This window comes from Taurulus bubalis, assembly GCF_910589615.1.
Source record: "Taurulus bubalis genome assembly, chromosome: 14".
Taxonomy (NCBI): domain Eukaryota; kingdom Metazoa; phylum Chordata; class Actinopteri; order Perciformes; family Cottidae; genus Taurulus; species Taurulus bubalis.
The window spans coordinates 23,765,698-23,788,242 of record NC_136602.1 but is presented as its reverse complement, the minus strand read 5'-3'; the positions used below and the strand labels follow the sequence as shown (position 1 = coordinate 23,788,242).

The 22,545-nt window shown below is 41.9% G+C and overlaps 1 protein-coding gene across 1 annotated transcript; it reads right to left on the bottom strand.

Moving 5' to 3' along the window:
- Positions 1-932: 932 nt before the first annotated feature.
- On the bottom strand, positions 933-22,543 carry pitx3 (paired-like homeodomain 3). The gene is made up of 4 exons (XM_079229966.1): positions 22,421-22,543; positions 13,898-14,015; positions 6,936-7,141; positions 933-2,768 (listed from the first exon to the last, which is right to left on the bottom strand). The coding sequence occupies exons 2-4, from the start codon at positions 14,004-14,006 to the stop codon at positions 2,199-2,201; spliced, it is 885 nt and encodes a 294-aa protein (XP_079086092.1). The 5' UTR covers positions 14,007-14,015; positions 22,421-22,543; the 3' UTR covers positions 933-2,198.
- Positions 22,544-22,545: the final 2 nt, after the last annotated feature.

Genomic DNA, 22,545 nt, shown 5'->3' with positions numbered 1-22,545 from the left:
CTTCACCTGTCCTGCCCTCATTGTTTCCACCAGTGCCTCGCTACCTTCCCCTTGTATTTAAACCCTGTTTGTCTCCTGTCCCCTTGTTGGATCGTACTGTGTGTTAACTGTGAGTAGACCGTTTGTTAGTTTGTCCTGTGTTCCAGTCCCGTTTTTGATTCCTGTTTTCGTTCCTCTACCTTTTTTCCCTCGGCCTGTTGGAAACCTGTCCTGAGTTCTTTGTTGGAAATAAATATTCTTTAAACGGTTGCATCTGCATTTGGGTCCACTCCTCAAACCAAAGACCCTCTTACCTACTTTTGCAGAGACAACTCCATTCACCAATAGACTCTGAGGAGTATTGCTGAAACCTTGGGAAATAGCTTATCAAAGTCCACTTACTTTGAGTCAGGAAATTCCATGGAGACAATGTCTTTGGAAGTTGTGTGTTATTCAAAAAAAGTTCACGCAATTTATTGTCCTTACAATTTAACGTGGAGCTGGTAAGTGGACCCGGAGTTATTAGACTTATGTCAAGCTGCTAATTCCTAAGTAAAAAATAAACATGAACAAGCAATCTATTGTTCGTTTCAATTATATATTTGATATGAAAAAACACTTTAAAAACCTACTTTTGAAAATGATTGTTTGTTCTGCTAATACGTTTTTAATGTGTGTCACTTGTTTACTGAAGGAACACTTTAATAACAATTGTTAAAAGGACTTTTCATGAGCAGTAGTTTACTTTAAGCAGAAGTAGTGTATTTGTGTGGTATTATTGGCGGCAGAATCTCAGTGTTAAGTGCTCTACACGTTGAGACATTTCCACCCTCATGGCGAGATATTGCAATATGATTTAAAGTATCTGTAGACTTTATTGAGGAATCGGCGTCAAGGAAAAACAGTGTAAATGTCAAAGCAGTAAACAGTTGCAGGGGATGATGAGGGGATTGATGGGCTGCTAACACTCCTTTGTGACTCTGCTGGGACGCCTCGCTCCTCGAGGCCCTTATGTCATCCTGGCCCCGCTTCAGACTCGGCCCTGTGAATTCCTGCTGTGTTACTGGATAGCCTGTGGTTGGCACTCGGAGTGTAGGTCAAACATATCAGTGAGCGGCCATCAGGAACATCTCTATCTGCCTCCAGCCTGCTGTTCTCTTTTAGCGTTGCATAAGGGTTGCCATGGAAGTGAGTCAGGGTTTCCATGGCGTTGTGAGAGCATTGTGTGGCCCAACTATATGGTGCCATAGGCTACGTATTAGATATGAGAAGACGTGTTCTGTTCAGTGTCAAAGTCCACTTGTAGTTGATAAAAACGGATCCTTTAATTGGTTCTTTAATGAGACAAAGCAGGCTACACCAGGAAAAAAAAGCTTGTTTTTTGTTATGACAACTGCACTCTTACATACATTTTTACAGTCATGGACTCCCTTTGTAAAACACCACACAAATCTATATACTCAATGGCTTTTCAGAGTTTTACTTGACAAATCTGATATTCTGTTTATGTTCTGTTTGCTTGAGGTTGCGGTCAGGACTGCCCTCCTCTTGCCCAGCCGCGCTGACCTTTTGACCAATGACCCTCCAAGGGGAGAAGAATTCACAACAAAGTTTAAAGTTCCTGGGCCAAAGGATGTGCTCATGATACATAAACCTAGGGCCTTTGCTTTTTAAAAACATGCTTTTCTCATTTTTAAAGTACGTTTTCATGTATTTTTTTGTCACATACAAAACAAAAAAGTCAGTTATATACATCCTCCATTTCTCCCGCATTGCAACCACAGGTCCCTTTTCCTGCAACAGCAGCAAAGATTGCGTTTGATGATTTTGGGGCCAAGATGTTGACCACCAGTCCAGTTGAAGCATCCATGATTTTTTTTTTACTCTTGGTTTCTACATTTACTCTAATCATGCAGTTCAAAAGAAGGAAACAAATGATAATGGTTATAATCTTTAGACATCCTTTGAAGCAGTTGGTCAGTTCAGCGACAAAGTCTCACAAACTGGAAAGAATTCCTCTGAAACGCGGTGGTCCATCTGGGCATGTCTGTTTGTTGTGTCAGGTTTGAAGATTACTCTCATTGCGTTCCACCAAAACACGATGGGCCGGTCTGCAGCACGTCTGGCAGCCGAGAGATGAGCTGAAGAGAGGTGTCGTTGGGTAATGAGGGACTTACAGCTGGTCGGTTGGGTCAGGGGTTGTCATCGGAGCTTCTTCTTCATACCGGCCGGTCAACAGCGTATTGGCAGGGGCTCAGGTTGGACACGGGGTTCTGCACTGCCGGATAAGCGAAGTTGGTGTGCTGCTTGGCCTTGAGCCGCAGGCTGGCCAGGCTGGAGTTGCAGGTGTCTCTGTACATGTAGGGACTGGCCGTGGTGGCGTAGGGGCACGTGGCCGCGGTCACCGCTACCGAGTTGAGCGCCGCGGGGTTGTTGAGGTTGTTGAGGTTGCCCAGGTTGTTGAGCCCCGTGGTGGGAACCCCGGCCACCGCTGAGGGCACCATGCTCGAGGCCATGTTCATGGAGGGGATGGAGCTGGGCGGGGAGAACATGGGCTGGGATGAGAGCGGACTTACGTTCATCGAGTTAAAGAACGGGAAGCTCTTGGCGGAGAGCGGGCTGCTCGCTAGGCTCTTGGTGGCCCAGTTGTTGTAGGAGTAGCCCGTGTACATGTCGTCATAGGGCTGCATGAGTCCATTGAACTGGGCGCCAAAGCCATTTTTGCATAACTCGGCCTGCTGGTTCCTCTCCCGCTTTCTCCACTTAGCGCGGCGGTTCTTGAACCATACCTACGGAAGGTAAAAGGAGAGCATCATTTTAGTGTACAGTCTATTTGTTGAGCCCCCATAAAAGTAAGATTAAAAAATCTTCAGATATCTTTTAATAGAAGTTCAAAACTCTTATGCTGCTTCATCAGGACTATGTGGGTGTGTTATAGTCTTTCTAAAGACTGAGCCACGCCCACCTCAAACCAGTGAAAAAACGTTGATGTGAAATATTCAAAACTTTGGAAGATATTTTTTCCTTAAAATAAGATTATTTAACAAATAGAAAACACACCTATTTTTAGGCCTTTGCTCCAAAATGTCATCCCCAAACTAAAAAGGGTGTATCTCTGCAACCACTAGGGCTATTTGAATAATGTTGGTGTTATAATAAAAGGTACACATGTGAGATTTTGTTCAGATGTGTAAATATCAGTCTATATGTTACTGGTTAAGAGTGAATGAAGATGACACACAGAAAAACATGACAAGTTTTCACTTTCAGGATGATTATTTCTTTGAAATGATGCAGCTGTAAGGTCCAACTCTAACCCAAATCATAGCTCAATATGTGAACATTCTCTAACCCAAATCATAACAATATGTGAACATTCTCTAACCCAAATAATAGCTCAATATGTGAACATTCTCTAACCCAAATCATAGCTCAATATGTGAACATTCTCTAACCCAAATCATAACAATATGTGAACATTCTCTAACCCAAATCATAGCTCAATATGCGAACATTCTCTAACCCAAATCATAGCTCAATATGTGAACATTCTCTAACCCAAATCATAGCTCAATATGTGAACATTCTCTAACCCAAATCATAGCACAATATGTGAACATTCTCTCTGCAAAGGTTGACTTTGATAAAGTGAAGCAGAACAAATATTTATATAATATATAATGTTTTTTTTCATTAAACAAGCTACAATTTACAGTTTTATATAACAATTGCACTCATTTTACACACTCCATGAAAGCTGCTGGGAAGATTAATATGAAAGTTCACAAGTGGCAGTAAAATCAGAGACCTGCTACAGTTATTCAGTAATAACTGTCTTGGTGGAATCATTTTTGCAAAATTGTCAATTACAACATGTTGTCAGAGCTTCAACTATAATAAAGATGATTATTTTTGCAAACAAGAACAAAATAGAGTGACTGAGGAAGTTATTTTCGAATGACTTTTTCCTTAACTATCAGAAAGTGTCGGGAGTCAATAAAGTCTAATTCTAAAACACATCTAGAGTATCCTAACCCCTTTCAAATACTTTCAGTAATATTGTGTGCATATGTATCCAGAATTTTTGAAAAGACATAATGATCCCAGAAAGTAAGTTGAAGTGTATCATCAAACAGTCATATTAGGCAAGGCTTATTAAAACTAATCATTGACTTATTTGAATAGTGAGATCCCAATGAAAGAAATGTCAGGGAAGGGCAATCTTCACATTTGTCATTTTATGGTCCTATATTTGGAGGATATGAATTGGATTAAAGCTTTAGTGGAAAATATAAATTGAGGGTTTTAGGAATAAAAGCTTCGCCAAGTTCCTCTTTGTGTGAAGTTGTGGACAAACTTTTGCTTTGAATTAGACAGAAACCTTTTATTTGTGGGTGCAAAATATATACATACAGTATCTGACAGAGGTCTTATCTGTAGGTGTTTGTTTGTTTTCCATTCAAATGATTTACTATCAAATGTGTTTCTCTTAAATCCTCATAACACTTTAACAGGCCTTGCCTGTGCGGATACTCAGCCGTGTCTCGGCTTCCTTGGCATACATGCTGCGTACCATCCAATCCTCTGTTATTATAGTAACAGAATGCTGTTGACCATTAATATGAGTATAAAGTGCATGGCAGAGTTTTCCATCCCACTCAGTGACAGCAGGGGAAACCCCACGCCAGAGGACAGAAGCTACCCAATCTTTAGCGTGACTCGGAGGCAATGCTGTGAGACGGTTGGTGGGAAAGGCTGAATGTCAAGGTTATTCAGTGGCTTGACTGGGGACACAGTTATATGCGTCTTCTGTGAAATGGTCAACTGATTTATTGATGTCAAGGAGATCAAAATACTTTCTGTAAAAAAAACACACATTGAAGTCAAGCAATCAAAGACCTCGCTGAAGGTGTCTGATGTATATTTGCTGTCTGTGGATCAAAAAATAGAAATTCCCAACAGACAGGCTGATCTGAATTGCGTTATTAATGGAGGAATATAAGTCTCTCACTTCTAATATGAGCGGAGCATTCTTGGTGATGTCAAAGTAGAGAGGCTTATGCTACAATATGTCAATATCTATTCACGTTTTGGGTCATGGCCCATGATATCAGTTCTGTCTCTGTTGGAATCATTTCTGATGTAAACCTCCAGTGGGTCACTACTACCCCTCTAATCCTGTTTCCCATGCAACAGATGATGACTTGTTGGAATAGCTCGAATGGATTGCTGGGAAATGAAAACTCATTGAAAAAGACTTTAGCATGTTAGCATGTTGACGTTAGCTCAAAGCCTTGCTGTGCCTGAGTAGAGCCACTTATTCAGTAATACTTGACTCGGTGGAATCATTTTGCCCAATTGTCAATTAAAACATGTTTTCAGAGCTCCACCTAAAATAAAGATGATCTACAGCTGATCCACAGTGCTGTAGGCCAGAGCACATATAGCACATGAGTTAAGTTAAGTGAAGTAACAACAGCTCGCTGATAAATCTCATGAACCAGGTTGACGGACGAAGTGTTTTGGGCATGTGTCGGGGTTAGAAAAGCCACTGATAGACATCCGTGACGAGACCATGTGTAGTCTGTTGTCCTTTCAAAACAACAACCAAGAGTGTGTGCTATGTGACCTTTCATCCAGCCAACATTAATTTGATCCATTACTTGTAAGGCAGGCCAGGGATTGTATTGTCATCCATCAGAATGTGTGTCCTCCTGCTCCATATAGCTACAATGACCAAACCGCTGGGTGTGGCACACTCTGCTGCACCTTTGACATTTAGGTTTGATGTGTGAACTGAAGCTATAAAGGAAGGGAACTCTACCAAAACTGTATTTTCTAACCATTTAGGTCTCATATATTTTCTCCTGTAGTTACATCATTGCAAACTGGTTTATATAATATTATTGTGGCCTATGTTACAAAATGGTTCGGGTTGGACCAGTAATGGTTGCTTAGATTGTAGACTTGTACTTTAAGCTGGACCCTGAAGAACCTACCGAACCACTTTGTAAACTATGTCCTATTGTTAGTTGTTGTCCATCAGGGTTTTGTGTGTTTTGAGTCCCTGTAAGGAACAATAAAGATACTTTGAACTTTGAGTGGATGGCTTTTGCAATGAGTTTCAAAATTGTGAAGAAAAACATTGCACTGTTTCCAAGTGATGACCTGGCCTAATCTTTTCTTTCTGTTATTTTCTTCATAATTTTGTAAGATAATAGACAGATTTAAAGTCATTGAACATTTAAGTTTGTGTTATGTTGATGAAACAAAACCACCACCCAATCACCAGGAGATTCTAGAAAACATACCGGTGACACAATGTACCGAAAACACCACATACCAGTGACACAATGTAAGGGTGGTACAATGTATCGATGTAACACGGTACCATTGACCAGTGGCGGGCCATGGATTTTCTACCTGCGCCTTCAGTGCCGTCTGAGTCATAGTCTCATCAGCTGTTTAACAGCAGGGCACTGCGCACCCCCAATGAACCATTGACACAATGTACCAAGTATACAATGACCGATGACACCACATACCAGTGAGACAATGAAGGACTACAGGTGAGATAAAAGACAATGTACCAGTGAGACAATGAACGACTACTGCTGAGACAATGTACCAGTGAGACAATGAAGGATTACTGCTGAGACAATGTACCAGTGAGACAATGAAGGACTACTGCTGAGACATTGTACCAGTGAGACAATGTTGGTCTACTGGTTAGAAAATGTAAGATTACTAATATTTTGTTCGAGTGAGATTTTCATTGACAAAAATGCTCTCAAAAATGCTAACTAAATTGCTAGCTTAAATGCTAGCTTCAAAATGCCATCTAGAGAAGCTTGTAAAATTGCCTCAGTCACATTGTCTTTTGACGAAATACTACAATGCTCTGGAATCTCCCGCTGTCGCGATGAGCCCGGCGCTGGTCCAGAGAGAGCACTCACCCTGACCCGGGCCTCGGTGAGGTTGGTCCACACGGCGATCTCCTCCCGGGTGCTCATGTCGGGGTAGCGGTTCCTCTGGAAGGTGGCCTCCAGCTCCTGGAGCTGCTGGCTGGTGAAGTGAGTCCTCTGCCGCCGCTGCTTCTTCTTCAGAGAGCTGTCCTCGGCGCTGGACTCGTCCAGCTGGTTCTGGTGGGATTTCTCCGTGTCTGCAGACACACAAGAGAGACCGAGGGTTTCAAAAGGAGGAAGAAGAACACAAACAATGCGTCGCTGGATCGCTGGATGACAATAGCTTTAGCACGTCCACAGTGGACGTGCTAAAGCTATTGTCATTAGAGAGAATTGTGATGATCGGCATCGACCCGCTTTAGGTTTTAAATGCATAAAAGAACCACATGAATGTGTTTATTGTATCAAGGCTTTTTGACTTTGTCAGGAACCTCTATTTCAACTAAATAAAACAAAAACTTTTCCACTAAATTATGAAATGCTCTGGTTGAAATTATGACCTTTGTGTTGTTAGGGTCGGTTTTGACCCAGTTATAAAAATAAGATTTGCTTGATTGGTTGTTGTTTGTTTGACCTTGCAAATCTATATTTTGTGTTATGACTTGTTCTGCTTTTAGCCTTTAAACTTTTTAGCCTTTTTCTTGAAGTAAATATATATGGGTCGAAATTGACCCGTAACACAATAGATGTTACTATAGTTAATACTATTAAAATGAAAAAATAAATAAAACAAATGTATTTAAGAGATGTGTTCTAATACCCCTCAGTAATAGTCAGGTAACACAACAACCTTTTATTTATTTATGATTCTCTTGAGGTTCATTTTATTGAGTTTCCTGACAAAGAAAAGGCCCAAAGACCCACACCAAAAATATTAAAACAAACAATATTTTCATGGATAAGGAAGCCTAACAAGGTAACCAAGAGATGAGAAACACATTGGATGATAGATAATAGTTTTTAGTGTATTTTACAGCTGATTTAAGACAAAACCGACCCGTAACACAAGAGATGTTAACAGAAAGCTAACACAAGAGATGCTAACAGAAAGCTAACAGAAGAGATGGTAACAGAAAGCTAACACACAAGATGCTAACAGAAAGCTAACATAAGAGATGCTAACAGAAAGCTAACACAAGAGATGCTAACAGAAAGCTAACACATACACAAGTATTATGTATGTATGCACTGTATGAACAAAATGTACATGAAAGGCCATAGAATCAAGATTAGAGCATAACGAAAGTGTTGCCGCTATTAGTTTAAGGTCCTTTAGTGATGCATTCAGTCACAAATCTGCTTTCAATTAAATTAAATTTAGAATTACAACTAATGTTAAATCATACAAAGTACTTTAGTAAAAAGTAAATAAAGCATCCTTGCATTACTATATCTATTTTTATAGTGGTATTTTGTTATATAAATCAAATCATTTGGATTATAATTACATATATTGTTATGTTTATTGTATTGTATATTGTATGTGCAGCACCTCAATGTCATCGCTAGTGGCGGTGGAGCTTATTGGAAAAAACTCTATAATGTTACACAAATCCATAATTGTTGACTTGAGCCTACACAATGTTTGGTGTGTAAACCATAGTTACTATTGCATATTGTATGAAGTACTTAATTAAAGTACATCGTTGTATTTACTTCCCACTGATTGGTATTTAAATGTACTTGGTAAATTCTACTCTGTGCAGAAAATAGAATAGTTGAGGAGTTCAGAGCTGTTGTTGTGGAAAGAACTGCTAAAGGTTAATAATCTAAAGGTTCAGTTTAAACCAAATAAATTATAATTTACAATATAGAATTTTCTCTGATAACTTTTTCCTCCACATTTCTTGAACTCTATGCGATGACTCTGGATGTGCACCCGTCTGGGCGGGTTAGAGATGAATTGGACTTATTTAGACGGACATAGACATGTAATCATAATTAGTGCCAGATTTTATTTCATTTTTTCCAGATTTTTCAGAAAACACAAAATAAAACGTCACATTCTTGACACGGGCCATTATTACAGGGGTAGAATCACATGATCTGTTAAACTGAGATGAGAGGCCAGCATCATGAGACTTTTAGGTGAAGGAAATATTCCTGATCATTTCAAGAACTTCTTCAAAGTCACTTCACAGATTCACTCTTCCTCATCTTCACATCTTCATCCTCCTAAAGTACTGAGTAGCAGAGGTCAGTGTTCTATTAGATTTAGGGGAAACAAATTATGGAATGACTTTTCCCACCTAACAAAGAAATGTCCCTCTATAAAATGTTTAAAAATTGCCTAAAATAAACTCTAGTTGCTGTTTTGTAAAAAAATGTTTTAATGTATTAGTGTTCGTGTCTTTTCTTGTTTTATCTGTTATATCTACATGTTTATTACCGTTGCTTAGGAAATGCCAAAGAGGTTTAATCCAACATCCTGAACACACGCAAGCCATGCTGACTTTCACGCTCACACACACACACACACACACACACACTCACACTCACACAGAATTATACATTATTTTTCTTTCTTTTTTTTTTCTTTCTTTCTATCTTTCTTTCTTTCTTTTGTTGTCTATCTTATGCATATTTCATTTTATGTTTGTAAATATTAAATGTTATATAAGTGGAGGCCTCAAATAAGCTCAGTTGTCTTTTTGTCTCTTCCTGCTCTGTGATATTAATTCATCTCTGTTACGATTTGTATTTGATTGTTTGAATTGTGCAAAATAAATAAATAAATGAGGAGATGATGGAGGGAACAAAATCATTTTTGTCAAAAAATGACATGGACCATTATTTTAGGTTCCTCTCTATGGAATTATTATGATATTATGGAACCTGTAACATGAAGTGTTAGCAGTAGTAAAAGGCTGACAGCATGAATAAAAGCACACACACACTATAGCGCCTCAGCAGAGCGCTGGCCCTGTAGAGTCTCATTGGCTGAGTGCTGCAGAGAGCAGAACCATCAGCACATCGTGAGTTCTGCTAAACAACACGTCACCTCTCAGCCCGTAGAGCTGGATATTACTGTCAGGTCAAAACCTCTGAAAACCCGGCAGAGAGAGAAGCGTTCCAGACCCTGCAGACGCTGAGCGATGGCGGGCCGTGAGTGGCTGCGTTTGGCCCCCAGCGCCGCTTCAGAGGACCACACATCCATGTTGTGTCTGCCAGGGCTCCTCTGTGCCAGATCCGACTGCCGCAATTTGAGGACCTCACAGAAAGAAGTGAAATTAGTTGGCCGGCTAATCCAGGAGGATCAGGCTTTTGTGACTGGGGCAAGTCGGGCTCTGTTTGGCGAGGGCTTAGCTCTCGGAGCGGTTTGAAATAATCAGCGGGGTTTAAAAAGAGGCTCCGCGGGGCCGCCGGCAAAACCAATAAGGGCCCAGGCAGAGGCTGTTATCTGGCAGTAAACTGACACTGGGTAAGCTGTCACTTAAGGCCAAAGTCTATAACACAATACTCAGGAAAGGGCAGACCTTTAGAGAGCGGGCCGCTGACCAACAATAGAAGCAATCTGACTGATAATGTGAAGACACGACAGAGCCGCTGCAGGTCAGACATTCACCGCTTTCATCGGGGAAACCACGCGGCGGGAAAACAACGCAAGAAAGATTATATTTACAGGTTTAAAACCTTTTAAAAATCACCTATTTCTAGAAAATGTCATCCCCAAACTAAAAAAGGTGTGTCTCTGCAACCACTAGGGCTGTTTGAATAATGCTGGTGTTATAATAAAAGAGTGTAATGTGAGCTCAGATGTGTAAATATCAGTCTATATGTTGCTGGTTATGAGTAGATGAAGAAGTGAATTATACAGTTTTTATAGCAATATCTGCCATAGAGCCATATGCTCCACAGCTGTCATGGTGTTTAAAAGCTGATGGCTGCTTGTGCCGTACTGAACACACAGGAGGTTGTGCCAGAGTCTGACAGCCTTTGTACAGCAGCTGCACCTTTAATCGGGAGAGAGCTTTTCATAAAGAGCCCCTCGGGTCATTCAGGTGGGAGGTAGGACGTCCTGTGGAGAGCCGACACTGCGCTGGAGGCCGCTCCCTGAGGCGCTGCTCAGTGGCGCGGAAAAGAAATTTGACTTCCCATTAAAAAAAAAACGAGCCGGATCTTCCGTAGATCTTCCTCGTCGTTGGGCCATCATCATCATCATCAGCCTCGATCTCATTCACAGAAACGGAAGGTAATGACTGGATTCAGATATTAGGGGTTTAATGATTCAAGTGCTCAGCTCAACAAAGAGATCTGATTTACAGGTAAAGGTGAATCTCTGAGGAAGTCTGTCTGGTGTCACGTGGCAGATCCATAAATTCATCACGTTTGACCACAATGTACATATCTTCCTTCCTGCTTTATGTTTTAATCCATTCCAGATGTATGTTGTGTTTTGTGTTCATTATTAAAGAGAACAAACAGAAACAATTAACTTAAAGAAATGTCTTTTGATTCTAACTTTAAAACCCATCATGTATAATTCAGGACGAGTGTTCCCTCTGGAACAATACTGAGAATATGTATTTATATAGTAATAGATCATTGTGCAATCACCAGATATGATTATTATGCAATACAAAGCTTGATATCCCGTCACCAGAGGAAATGAACCTACATTTGTTCATTTAATTTCCTTCACTGACAGCTGTACATCTGAGGAGGACAAATCCTCAAAGGAATTAAATTAACATATTAAGTCAAAATAAAACATTTTAATCATATTATGAGATGAATATGGCATCATAGTTCATTGAAAAGGAGTGCACAAACTAAGCTCTGTGATTATTTTATTACAACAAACATATAGATTATTAAAACATGTAAATTGGATTTAGATTTGTATTATAAAATAATAATTGCATTATTAAAAATCATTATCACCAGATTTTATAATTCCTTGAGTCAATGTAAAATAAATGCGACTGAGAAACTGTCTGTGCATGTCGGTGACGAGCAGCTGATCATTTAGGCCGAGGAGAACATGTCGGGTTCTTTTAGAGAAAGGGTTCCTTTAGATAAAAGGTTCCGTCAGATAAAAGGTTCCTTTAGATGAAAGGCTACTTTAGAGAAAAGGTTCCTTTAGATGAAAGGTTCCTTTAAAGAAAGGGTTCCATTAGAGAAAAGGTTTCTTTAGATAAAAGGTTCCTTTAGATAAAAGGTTCCGTTAGAGAAAAGGTTTCTTTAGATAAAAGGTTCCTTTAGATAAAAGGTTCCGTTAGAGAAAAGGTTTCTTTAGATAAAAGGTTCCGTTAGAGAAAAGGTTCCTTTAGATAAAAGGTTCCGTTAGAGAAAAGGTTTCTTTAGATAAAAGGTTCCTTTAGATAAAAGGTTCCTTTAAAGAAAGGGTTCCATTAGAGAAAAGGTTTCTTTAGATAAAAGGTTCCGTTAGATAAAAGGTTCCGTTAGATAAAAAGTTCCTTTAGAGAAAAGGTCCCGTCAGATAAAAGGTTCCATTAGATAAAAGGTTCATTTAGATGAACGGTTCCATTAGATAAAAAGTTCCGTTAGATAAAAGGTTCCGTTAGAGAACAGGTTCTGTTAGAGAACAGGTTCCGTTAGATAAAAGGTTCCGTTAGATAAAATGTTCCGTTAGATAAAAGGTTCCGTTAGAGAACAGGTTCCGTTAGATAAAAGGTTCCGTTAGAGAACAGGTTCTCTAACAGCAGGGTTCTACAGGATGAATCCCCACACAGAGCGGAGCTGCAGAGCTGCAGCATTTCTGTCCAGAATAGTTTGTGTTTGACAGTTTGTTAGGACTACATTTCAAAGCACACATTAGATTGGGTTACACACACATAAACACACACACACACACACACAAACACACACACACACAGACACGCGCGCGCGGCTGGGTTAGGATGTTTTACACTAGAAGTTAGAGAGCTCATGAAATACATGCAGGTGATTATTTGACATTCATAACACTTGATCAAGTGACGTCATCGGCCCAGCTGGACCACGAAGAGGAACCTCCACGGTGAAGAGAACCACGAAGAGGAACCTTCTAAAACACATAGCGTACAGAGCGGAAGTGAAGCGTAGATCAGAGAGGACACGATGAGTAGCAGCAGCACTCAGTCATGATGAAGGTGATGTTGTAAATGATGATGATGATGATGAGTCGGCCTCGGGTCTGGGACCTTTAGCTGGAGGGTGAATGACGTCACAGAGTGATTCAAATGGAGCGGAGGCTCTCTGGAAAAGCAGCGCTCGCTCTTTTGCAATTATTTTATTATTCAAAGTCCGGCGCGTTCGTGACTCCTGCAGCCGAGTCGGAGGCTCTTCCTCCCGGGGCCGCAGACTCCCGTAGCCCGTCGGAGGCCTCCAGACTCAGCAGACCCCCGCAGCCTCCCGCAGCCCGTCGGAGGCCTCCAGACCCCCGCAGACTCCCGCAGCCCGTCGGAGGCCTCCAGACCCCCGCAGCCTCCCCTGGACGCCGCGCCGTTTACAAGCTGCATCCCTGCATAGTTTATAACGCTCTCTCGTTATCAGCTTCTGTGGTTAAACTGTGCTCGAGCTCTGCAGGAGAATTAATGGCCGCCTCGCGGGAGTCTTGTCTTCTGGTTCCCGCGTCATCCCGCATGCAGAAATAATTACTATCTGTTTGTTCTGCAGACAATTTGTATCCATAATTTATTGCAGCGATTGTGCAGAAATAAGCAGGATTCTCCCAATATTATGAGGACGATTATTGTTACTGCTATCACTAGTATTGCCATTATTACTATTATCATTATTAGTATTATTGTCACTGTTATGTTAATATTCTCATTATTATAGATTATCTCTTGTATATATTATTGCGTGATAACCTGCGTGTCGGCGTGCGCGGCTCTCGTTATTTATATCTCTAATTTTTTTTCTTCCGTGTATAAATATATTTTATTGTGTGTGTGTGTGTGTGTGCGTGTGTGTGTGACAGGTGCGCGGTGGTCCGGGTCACTGACCGCTGTTGTCCTGGCCTTTACAGCCGGGCTCGTGCTGCGGGGTCCCGGAGTCAGAGAGCGACAGCGCCGGGCTGCGGGCCTCACCGTCCGCCAGCAGGCTGAAGTCCATGCCCAGGTTCTGCACACACACACACACACACACACACACACACACACACACACACACACACACACACATTAATACATTGCACTTGTACTGATCATAATTATATAATGATGTCACAACATCTCTATAGCAGAACGTCATCTCTAATATTCTGCAATGTGCGCAATAACAACGGCATGCTGTGTTTTCTCTCATATTCAGATGATCCTTCTGTAATATTCCTATAACTTCTCCAGGATGTTCTACATGCTCCTGGTGTGTGTTTCCTTCCTGTAATATTCTGAAAGACTTAAGAATCTGTTTTATAAAGCAGTCTGTAAATAACCATATTTTCCTGCAGAGTTTCCAGCGACATGAAAGGAAGGTTATATAGAAACCTTCTGTCTTCTTTATTCATTTTATTTTATTAACCTTATGGTTAATGGTGAATATACTCATACTAGATTCTGATGATCTCCTCAACCACGAGGCCTATTTGAATCATTTAAAAATACAGAAACCCCATGGGAACATAGATCATAATTCATATATGTGTTTCTGGTATTTTTGGTTCATGATAGTGCACAGAAAAAAAAAGAAAAAATATATTTTGCAAAAAAATAATAATTAAAAATTGTATTTTCTTATTGTATATTTGCTATATTTAATATATAACATAGATCTATATGTTACAAGTATCTGTGCGAAGTTGGGCTTTGATTGAGTGAAGAAAAAAAAGGAAAAACATTGACATTTTCAGTTAATATTCTAAAAGGAAGACAACATGATGAAGTGATCAGGTGGTCAGTGCATTCATTTATCATTATTGTCCCTTGTCATGAGGAGCAGTTTATTGCCAGATGTAAATACATATTTGGTTGAAGAGCTCATCTCGTCCATCCAGACATGCCTCCTCTGGAGGCTCCGTATCCGGCCTCCGCTTTGGGCAAAATATGAGTATTTAAATGTGTGGTCGCTCCACCTGACGCGGGTTTGCGTGCATTTGTTTAATTTAGCACTGAGTTCTGTTTCTGTGTCCTCTTTGATCTCGGCGCTCCCTCTGTGCTGGGATCCTTCACACGGCCTGACATCAGCGGCTATAACAAGGACTCTATTCTGAGCGTCTGGAGCAACAGAGTGACTGAAGAAAACACACCGGGCCAAAGAGATGGACCGTCTCCCAGGGACAGGTTTATTATCCCAGGCAGCTAGCGCCTTGAACAACTGACAGGGGTCAGGAGGATGGACTTGGAACGTCAATAATTATTATAATATTTACATTACATTTCATGTGATCAAAACAAGCATCCAGAGGGTTGCTCCAAAAGGTAACCATGTTGCCTGCTACACATCGTTTTAGACTATACAGTAGCACCTAGTAGCACTTTAGTAGCACCTAGTAGCACTTTAGTAGCACCTAGTAGCACTTTAGTAGCACTTTAGTAGCACCTAGTAGCACTTTAGTAGCACCTAGTAGCACTTTAGTAGCACTTTAGTAGCACCTAGTAGCACTTTAGTAGCACCTTGTAGCACTTTAGTAGCACCTAGTAGCACTTTAGTAGCACTTTAGTAGCACCTAGTAGCACTTTAGTAGCACCTAGTAGCACTTTAGTAGCACTTTAGTAGCACCTAGTAGCACTTTAGTAGCACCTAGTAGCACTTTAGTAGCACTTTAGTAGCACTTTAGTAGCACCTAGTAGCACTTTAGTAGCACCTTGTAGCACTTTAGTAGCACCTAGTAGCACTTTAGTAGCACCTAGTAGCACTTTAGTAGCACCTTGTAGCACTTTAGTAGCACCTAGTAGCACTTTAGTAGCACCTAGTAGCACTTTAGTAGCACCTAGCAGCACTTAAATGCTACTTACTGATAGCACTTTGTGGTTTAACTTTATTGAAGAAATTGTACATTCTTGATTCTTGTTGTTCTGAGTTTGTACTCATGGCTGAATGCACTTATTGTAAGTCGCTTTGGATAAAAGCGTCAGCTAAATGTAATATAATGTAATAAAATGTAATGTAATGAAATGTGATGTTGTCCTCGTGTGACTTCTTCTACCTGAGAAGTCGGTTTAGAAGTTATTCAGCTGGAAAAGTGTTTGACTTCCTAAATGAAACGTCAGACCACATCAACAGGGGAGTTTACACAGAGGAGTAGAAGGAGTGAGGACATGTCTCACTCCTCACCCTCCTCCTCCTCACCCAGGACAAGAGAGGGAAACCTAAAGTGCACATGGAGGGAAAGTCTTCACCACAATGAATCTGTGTGATCCAAGATTTCAAAAGGTGATGAACCTGAGCTGGAGTGTGACCCCGGGAACAAGGTGAGTCTGTTTTAGGAGCCGGCCTGCATGCCGCCCAGGCCTTTGTGGTCCAGTCACATGACCTCTGTGTGTCACACGTGACCTCTGTGTGTCTCACATGACCTCTGTGTGTCACACGTGACCTCTGTGTGTCTCACATGACCTCTGTGTGTCTCACATGACCTCTGTGTGTCTCACGTGACCTCTGTGTGTCTCACATGACCTCTGTGTGTCACACGTGACCTCTGTGTGTCTCACGTGACCTCTGTGTGTCTCACATGACCTCTGTGTGTCACACATGACCTCTGTGTGTCTCACGTGACCTCTGTGTGTCTCACATGACCTCTGTGTGTCTCACATGACCTCTGTGTGTCACACGTGACCTCTGTGTGTCGCATGTGACCTCTGTGTGTCTCACATGACCTCTGTGTGTCTCACGTGACCTCTGTGGTCCAGTCACACTCGACCTCTGTGGTCCAGTCACGCGTGACCTCTGCGGGGTCAAGGCGGAGGGTCCCCTGTGGTTGAACCCTTGAGCAGACTCAGGGTCACCATGTGAAACTCTTGGCGTGTCTTCATGTCCCTCGGCGTCTCTGAACATCCGTGTGGATTCAATTCAGCCTCTGGGCCGTGAGAGAGACGAGGCCCAGAACCTCCTGGACACCAGGACCAAGGTTTTAGTCTTTAGATGGATGCATCGCTCTCGAGGGTTACATCCTCCTCCTAATATGTTCTCTGTTAGTAGAGACAATGCAGTAATCTCTACTAACTACATTACAGAAGTTATATATGTTGAGAGAGCTGGTTTGCGTTACCAGACTTTGGAGATCACTCAGGATACTCACTCTTATATCTCCTCAAAAAGACCAAAGCATCTCTGTATACTTATATATTAAATAGTTAGTAGCTATATATATATATATAACAAAGGGGTATACTTCTACATACATCATACGACTATAAATAAACTACATAAAACGATTCAACTAAAGGAACCATTTCTTTCTTTTGTTCTCACTTTTTTGTTATCTACAGAAATGCAATGATGACTTCTGGGTAATTTTTGTTGTCCAATGTTTCTATTTGGTCATATGACAAGACAAGACAATACCAGCTGGTGTTTCTGAAGACCGAGGAGCTGAGCACCTGAACGCACCACGGATTCATCTGATCCACTCCTGTTGTTGAATGCTGCTTCCTCTTCCTCTAAACGCTTCCTCTAAACTCTTCCTACTGAACTCTTCCTCTTCCTCCCGAACTCTTCCTCTTCCTCCTGAACTCTTCCTCTGAACTCTTCCTCCTGAACTCTTCCTCTTCCTCCCGAACTCTTCCTCTTCCTCCTGAACTCTTCCTCTTCCTCCTAAACTCTTCCTCCTGATTTCTTCCTCCCGACCTCTTCCTCTTCCTCCTGAACTCTTCATCCTGAACTCTTCCTCTGAACTCAACGCTTCCTCTGAACTCTTCCTCTGAACTCTTCCTCCTGAACTCTTCCTCTGAACTCTCTTCCTCTTCCTCCTGAACTCTTCCTCCTGAACTCTTCCTCTGAACTCTTCCTCTGAACTCTTCCTCCTGAACTCTGAACTCTTCCTCCTGAACTCTGAACTCTTCCTCCTGAACTCTTCCTCCCGACCTCTTCCTCTTCCTCCTGAACTCTTCCTCCCGACCTCTTCCTCTTCCTCCTGAACTCTTCCTCTGAACTCTTCCTCTAAACTCTTCCTCTGAACTCAACTCTTCCTCTTCCTCCTGAACTCTTCCTCTTCCTCCTGAACACTTCCTCTGAACTCTTCCTCCTGAACTCTTCCTCTGAACTCTTCCTCTTCCTCCTGAACACTTCCTCTTCCTCTTCCTCCTGAACTCTTCCTCTTCCTCATCATGCTCCTCTGAAGCCGACCTGTTGTGATTAAAGGTGTAGCAGCTTGTTACCACTGATTCCAGACATCTGAGAGTGATCCACGTCTTCTTCCATCAAGCGTCCGCCATCTTGTCCCGGCCGGTGAGCCCCGCCTCCTCCAGTGTCACCGCTAACGCGAGGGACATCTGACTTTCCAGAGACTCTCAAGAAAGACTTGCATCTGTTTTGTATTCAGCGTGCGTGAGAACGATCGGCACATTTCTCTAAAGATTAGGAGACGGGAAGATGGTATCGTGCTGCCGCCCGGAGGCCCCCGCTGCATCATGGGAGGAGAGAAGTGAGGCGGAGGAGAAGGTCAAGTCTCCCAGAAGAGAGATTACCTCGGTAAGTACACGGCCTCGCTGTGGCTCCAGATGAACCAGCCTCTTCTGTGGGTTTGTGGGTCAGAAAGATCCCGTTCCCTCTCGTCCACGGCAGATATCTTTCATCTTCTTCCTCTCTTGTTTCCTTGAAAGGCTCAGTACCCGTATCTGTTGTTGGGTTTCTACATGAAGTCAAACGTGACCTGCCGTTTGACTTCATGTGTGTGTTGGCTCCTCTGTGTTCCTACGGGTCGCATGTGTCTCACTGTGTGTCTTTCCAACAACCCCGGTCTGACATTTGGGGCGAGCCTCGTCGGATGGAGCCGCACCGTGTTCAGTGTTACAATTACAGATCTGGCAAACAGAAGCCGCCTCGCCTCGCCTCCGCTGCACGGCTCCTCTGGCTCCTCTCGCAAAGGTCAAAGCGCTCCGACCTTCTGAGCGAGTCAAGCGGAAACAAGTCAAACAACTCGACACAAATACAAGTCGTCGCTGCAGGAGCGGATTGAATGACGCTGAAGTCTTCAAGGCGGCGGTGCCTTCGCTGTAGACGGGTGTGGAGCCTTTTCTCTGGGTGTTCAGACCTACGAGCGTCCATGAACAGGTCCCAGGGTGGAGGAGCAGAGCAGCAGAGCCCGGCTCTATAAGTTAAGGTCCAGCATTCTGGTCAGAATGGTCAATGGGAGTCCATCTGCCCTGTTAGTGATGGAGGGACGGGCGTCCATGTGCAACAACGTTTTGTTGGCCATCAGGAATGATTTGAACCCGAGAGGGAGCGTCTCATAAATCATGTGTTCATTGTGGAATTCCTCAACGGTTAAGTTTAGGTGCTAATATTATGATGGTGTTAGTTATAAATACGTTTTTCCTTCTGCAGGTGATGCAAGACCGTCACTTGGTCCAGAACAAGGTGTCAGTACCACACACACACACACACACACACACACACACACACACACACACACACACACACACACACACACACACACACACACACACACACACACACACACCAGGGGCGCCACATGATTATATTTCCAGAGTCCAGAGAGCTCACTGTGACCAACAGGCTCTCGCTGAGCTAACGAGCTGCCAGCTGACAGCCTCCCTGAGCCCGAGCATCTCCAATGAAGCTGACAGCGGCGGGCTCCGTCTACTTCCTGGAGCAAGATCTCAGATCAGACCCCGCCGGGCCTCCTCCCGGCTCAGGCTCCAGACCCGCCGGGCCTCCTGCTCATCGGACCCATCAGCAGCAGAGAGTTTGCTTAAGCAGCGCTTTGCATAAGAACCGATCTCATTAAAATACATATGCGCTGATGATAATAAAAGAAAAGGAAAAAAACATAATAATGGAGCAAGAATCCTCTCATTTTTGGGGGATATTGGCGGGTCCATCTGGCGGCGCGCGCGCGGAAGACTGCTCGCCTTTTTCCACGGAGTGCGCGCATTAAGCGCGCGGAATTATTCATAAACGCGTGGAGAATTAATTCCCGGGATTAAGAGTTGATTAAGATGTGTGTCACTTTGCGGGCTGAGAACTTATTAAGGGCCTCCTCGAAGAGGCGGCAGATGGAATTCCAGTCCAATGTTTGTAGATGTTAATTTCTCTATAACTCCATTTGCATATTGAGAGGAGAGGCCGACGAGATCCATGATTAACACACACATACACACTCATACGCACATATACACACTCATCATATCATAATGCATCACGGCATATTGAGAGAAACAACGTTTTGTTGATCAGAAATGATTTGAACCGGACAGGGAGCATCTCATAATCCATGTTTATTGTTAAATAAATGCATCAATGGTTAAGTTTAGGTGATAATATTATGAGAATATGAGTTATTATAAGTACGTTTTTTTCCTTTTGCAGTTAATAGTTTTAAAGGAATTGAACATTTATAAATTGTAATGTGTGTAGATACATATTTCTGCCCCGTTTCAGCGCCTTTAAAGGCCGCGTAATGATGCGCTTTTATCACGTTATAACGCGCTTAATTCCCGCATCATGGGTTCTCGCCCGGCCGCCGGAGGCTGGCTGAAGGCCGCGGGGTGAGAACCACTAAAAGACATTTACATTCTACCTCGAGGCCAAACGTGAACTTCAATTAAACAAATGTGATTTTCATATGTCCTCAGCTGGGGACAGATGCAAAAGAGGCTATGACTGAAGGCCTGCTGGGGAAATATGAGCCGGGACTTCATGGAGTAAATCTGCCTTTGATTTATTTATTATGAAGACACATTAACAGCGCGGGCTTTCAGCAAAAAACTAAAAACAAATAAAAACGAAAGTCGCCTGTTTTAATAAAACTCGGTGAGCTGAGCTTTAAATGAAGGATTTTCATATTGTTATTATAAAATAATAATTATGGATGAGCCGTTAAATTGGGTGTTTGACATTTCGATTTCCACATTTCCAGATGATTTATTAATGCTTGTGTTATGAAGGATAATGCAGAAAGTGATCAGGGTTCATGGTTTCAGCCTCATCACGGCCCGGAACTACTTTTATAATCAATACTAACACTTTACACAATACCCATCCGCCGAGGAGGAACTCAGAGGAAAGCTTGTATTTTATACCATTTAGTTATTATTATTATTAATATTACAGTTACCACTAATTAATAATGTTATTATCATAATTAATTATTATTGTTACTATTACTATCATTATTGTTAATAGTATTGTTATTATTATTATCATAGCATTATTATTATTATAGCATTATTATTGTTATTATTATTATAGTAGTATTATTGTCAAATTACTGTTCCAAATCAATGTCAATAAATAACTTTTAAATATCATATAATTTACGTCTCTCTTAAATATTAAAACCTCATAAGATAACGTATAATTTGGATGCAGATATTATCAGCATAAATAAGATTTAACTTGTGGATATTGTGTTTATTGTGTGTATATTTTGTGGAGCGTGTTCTGTGTTCTGTCCCGGGCTCTGTGTTCTGTGTTCTGTGCATCACCTGCTGCTCTTCCCGGTTCCTCCATATATAAATATTTCTGACCTCCCAAATATTTCACAGCGGAAGTCTTCAAAATGTGAAGTAAAAACACATCAAACTGTAAACACGATCATTCAGCTTCCTGCTGCGGTAACCCAGCCTGCTCTCATGTCTCACGCACACACACACGCACACACACACACACACACACGCACACACGCACACACACACGCGCACACACACACAGCCTGATGTTCACCAGCGAGGCCCAGAGACACGCAGCGCGTTCATCTCTGATCTGAAAGTTTTTTAAATTAATTATATATATATATATATATATATATATATATATATATATATATATATATATATATATATATATATATATGTATATATATATATATATATATATATATATATATATATATATATATATATATATGTATATATATATATATATGTGTGTAATCACGGTGGTCATTCGAGTAGAAGACACAACACACACTTTTAAACACGTCCCGTTGCCCGACTTGTCGCCACGTTGCCCGACGTGTCGCCTCATCAACAACACAACCCGCCTCGCCTCGCAGTGAACAGCTGCTCCGGCGGCCTTTTCCTTCCTTCCCTGCCTTTCCTTCTTTCCTTTCCTTTCCTTTCACTAACCACTAACACGGAGATGCTAAAGTTGAATATTCAACTTGTATAGCAGTGAGCTGCTTAGAGCATCACACTGGACATTATGAACATGAGTTATGAAGCTTTACAGAGCATCACATTGAACATGGGTTATGAAGCACCAGCTGCTCCCGGCTGGAGTTATCAGCTCAACTTTTACGCACAAATAAAAAAAAAGCGCTGGATGGATTGAAGGGAGATTAAAAGAAATAACAATAATAAAACAACAAAAGAGAGAAAAGTGCGTTGTTGCTGCTTTGCTGCACTTACATCGGATCCCGGTGAGGTTAAAGTAATCCGTGGAGGAGGGCTGCTCTGGTTCCGGCCTCAGTGCGCTGCTACATGGACACGAAGCTCCGCGGCGGCAGAAAGGCAGGAAAAGGCAGAAAGTCAGT

What these genes read in the sequence shown, in the direction of transcription:
- pitx3 (XM_079229966.1), bottom strand. Translation starts at nt 14,006, where the DNA reads ATGGACTTCAGCCTGCTGGCGGACGGTGAGGCCCGCAGCCCGGCGCTG. An exon ending in TAAAGGCCAGGACAACAGCG is followed by an intron (nt 7,142 to 13,897) that starts GTCAGTGACCCG and finishes GTGTGTCTGCAG; the next exon opens with ACACGGAGAAATCCCACCAG. An exon ending in TCACCGAGGCCCGGGTCAGG is followed by an intron (nt 2,769 to 6,935) that starts GTGAGTGCTCTC and finishes TACCTTCCGTAG; the next exon opens with GTATGGTTCAAGAACCGCCG.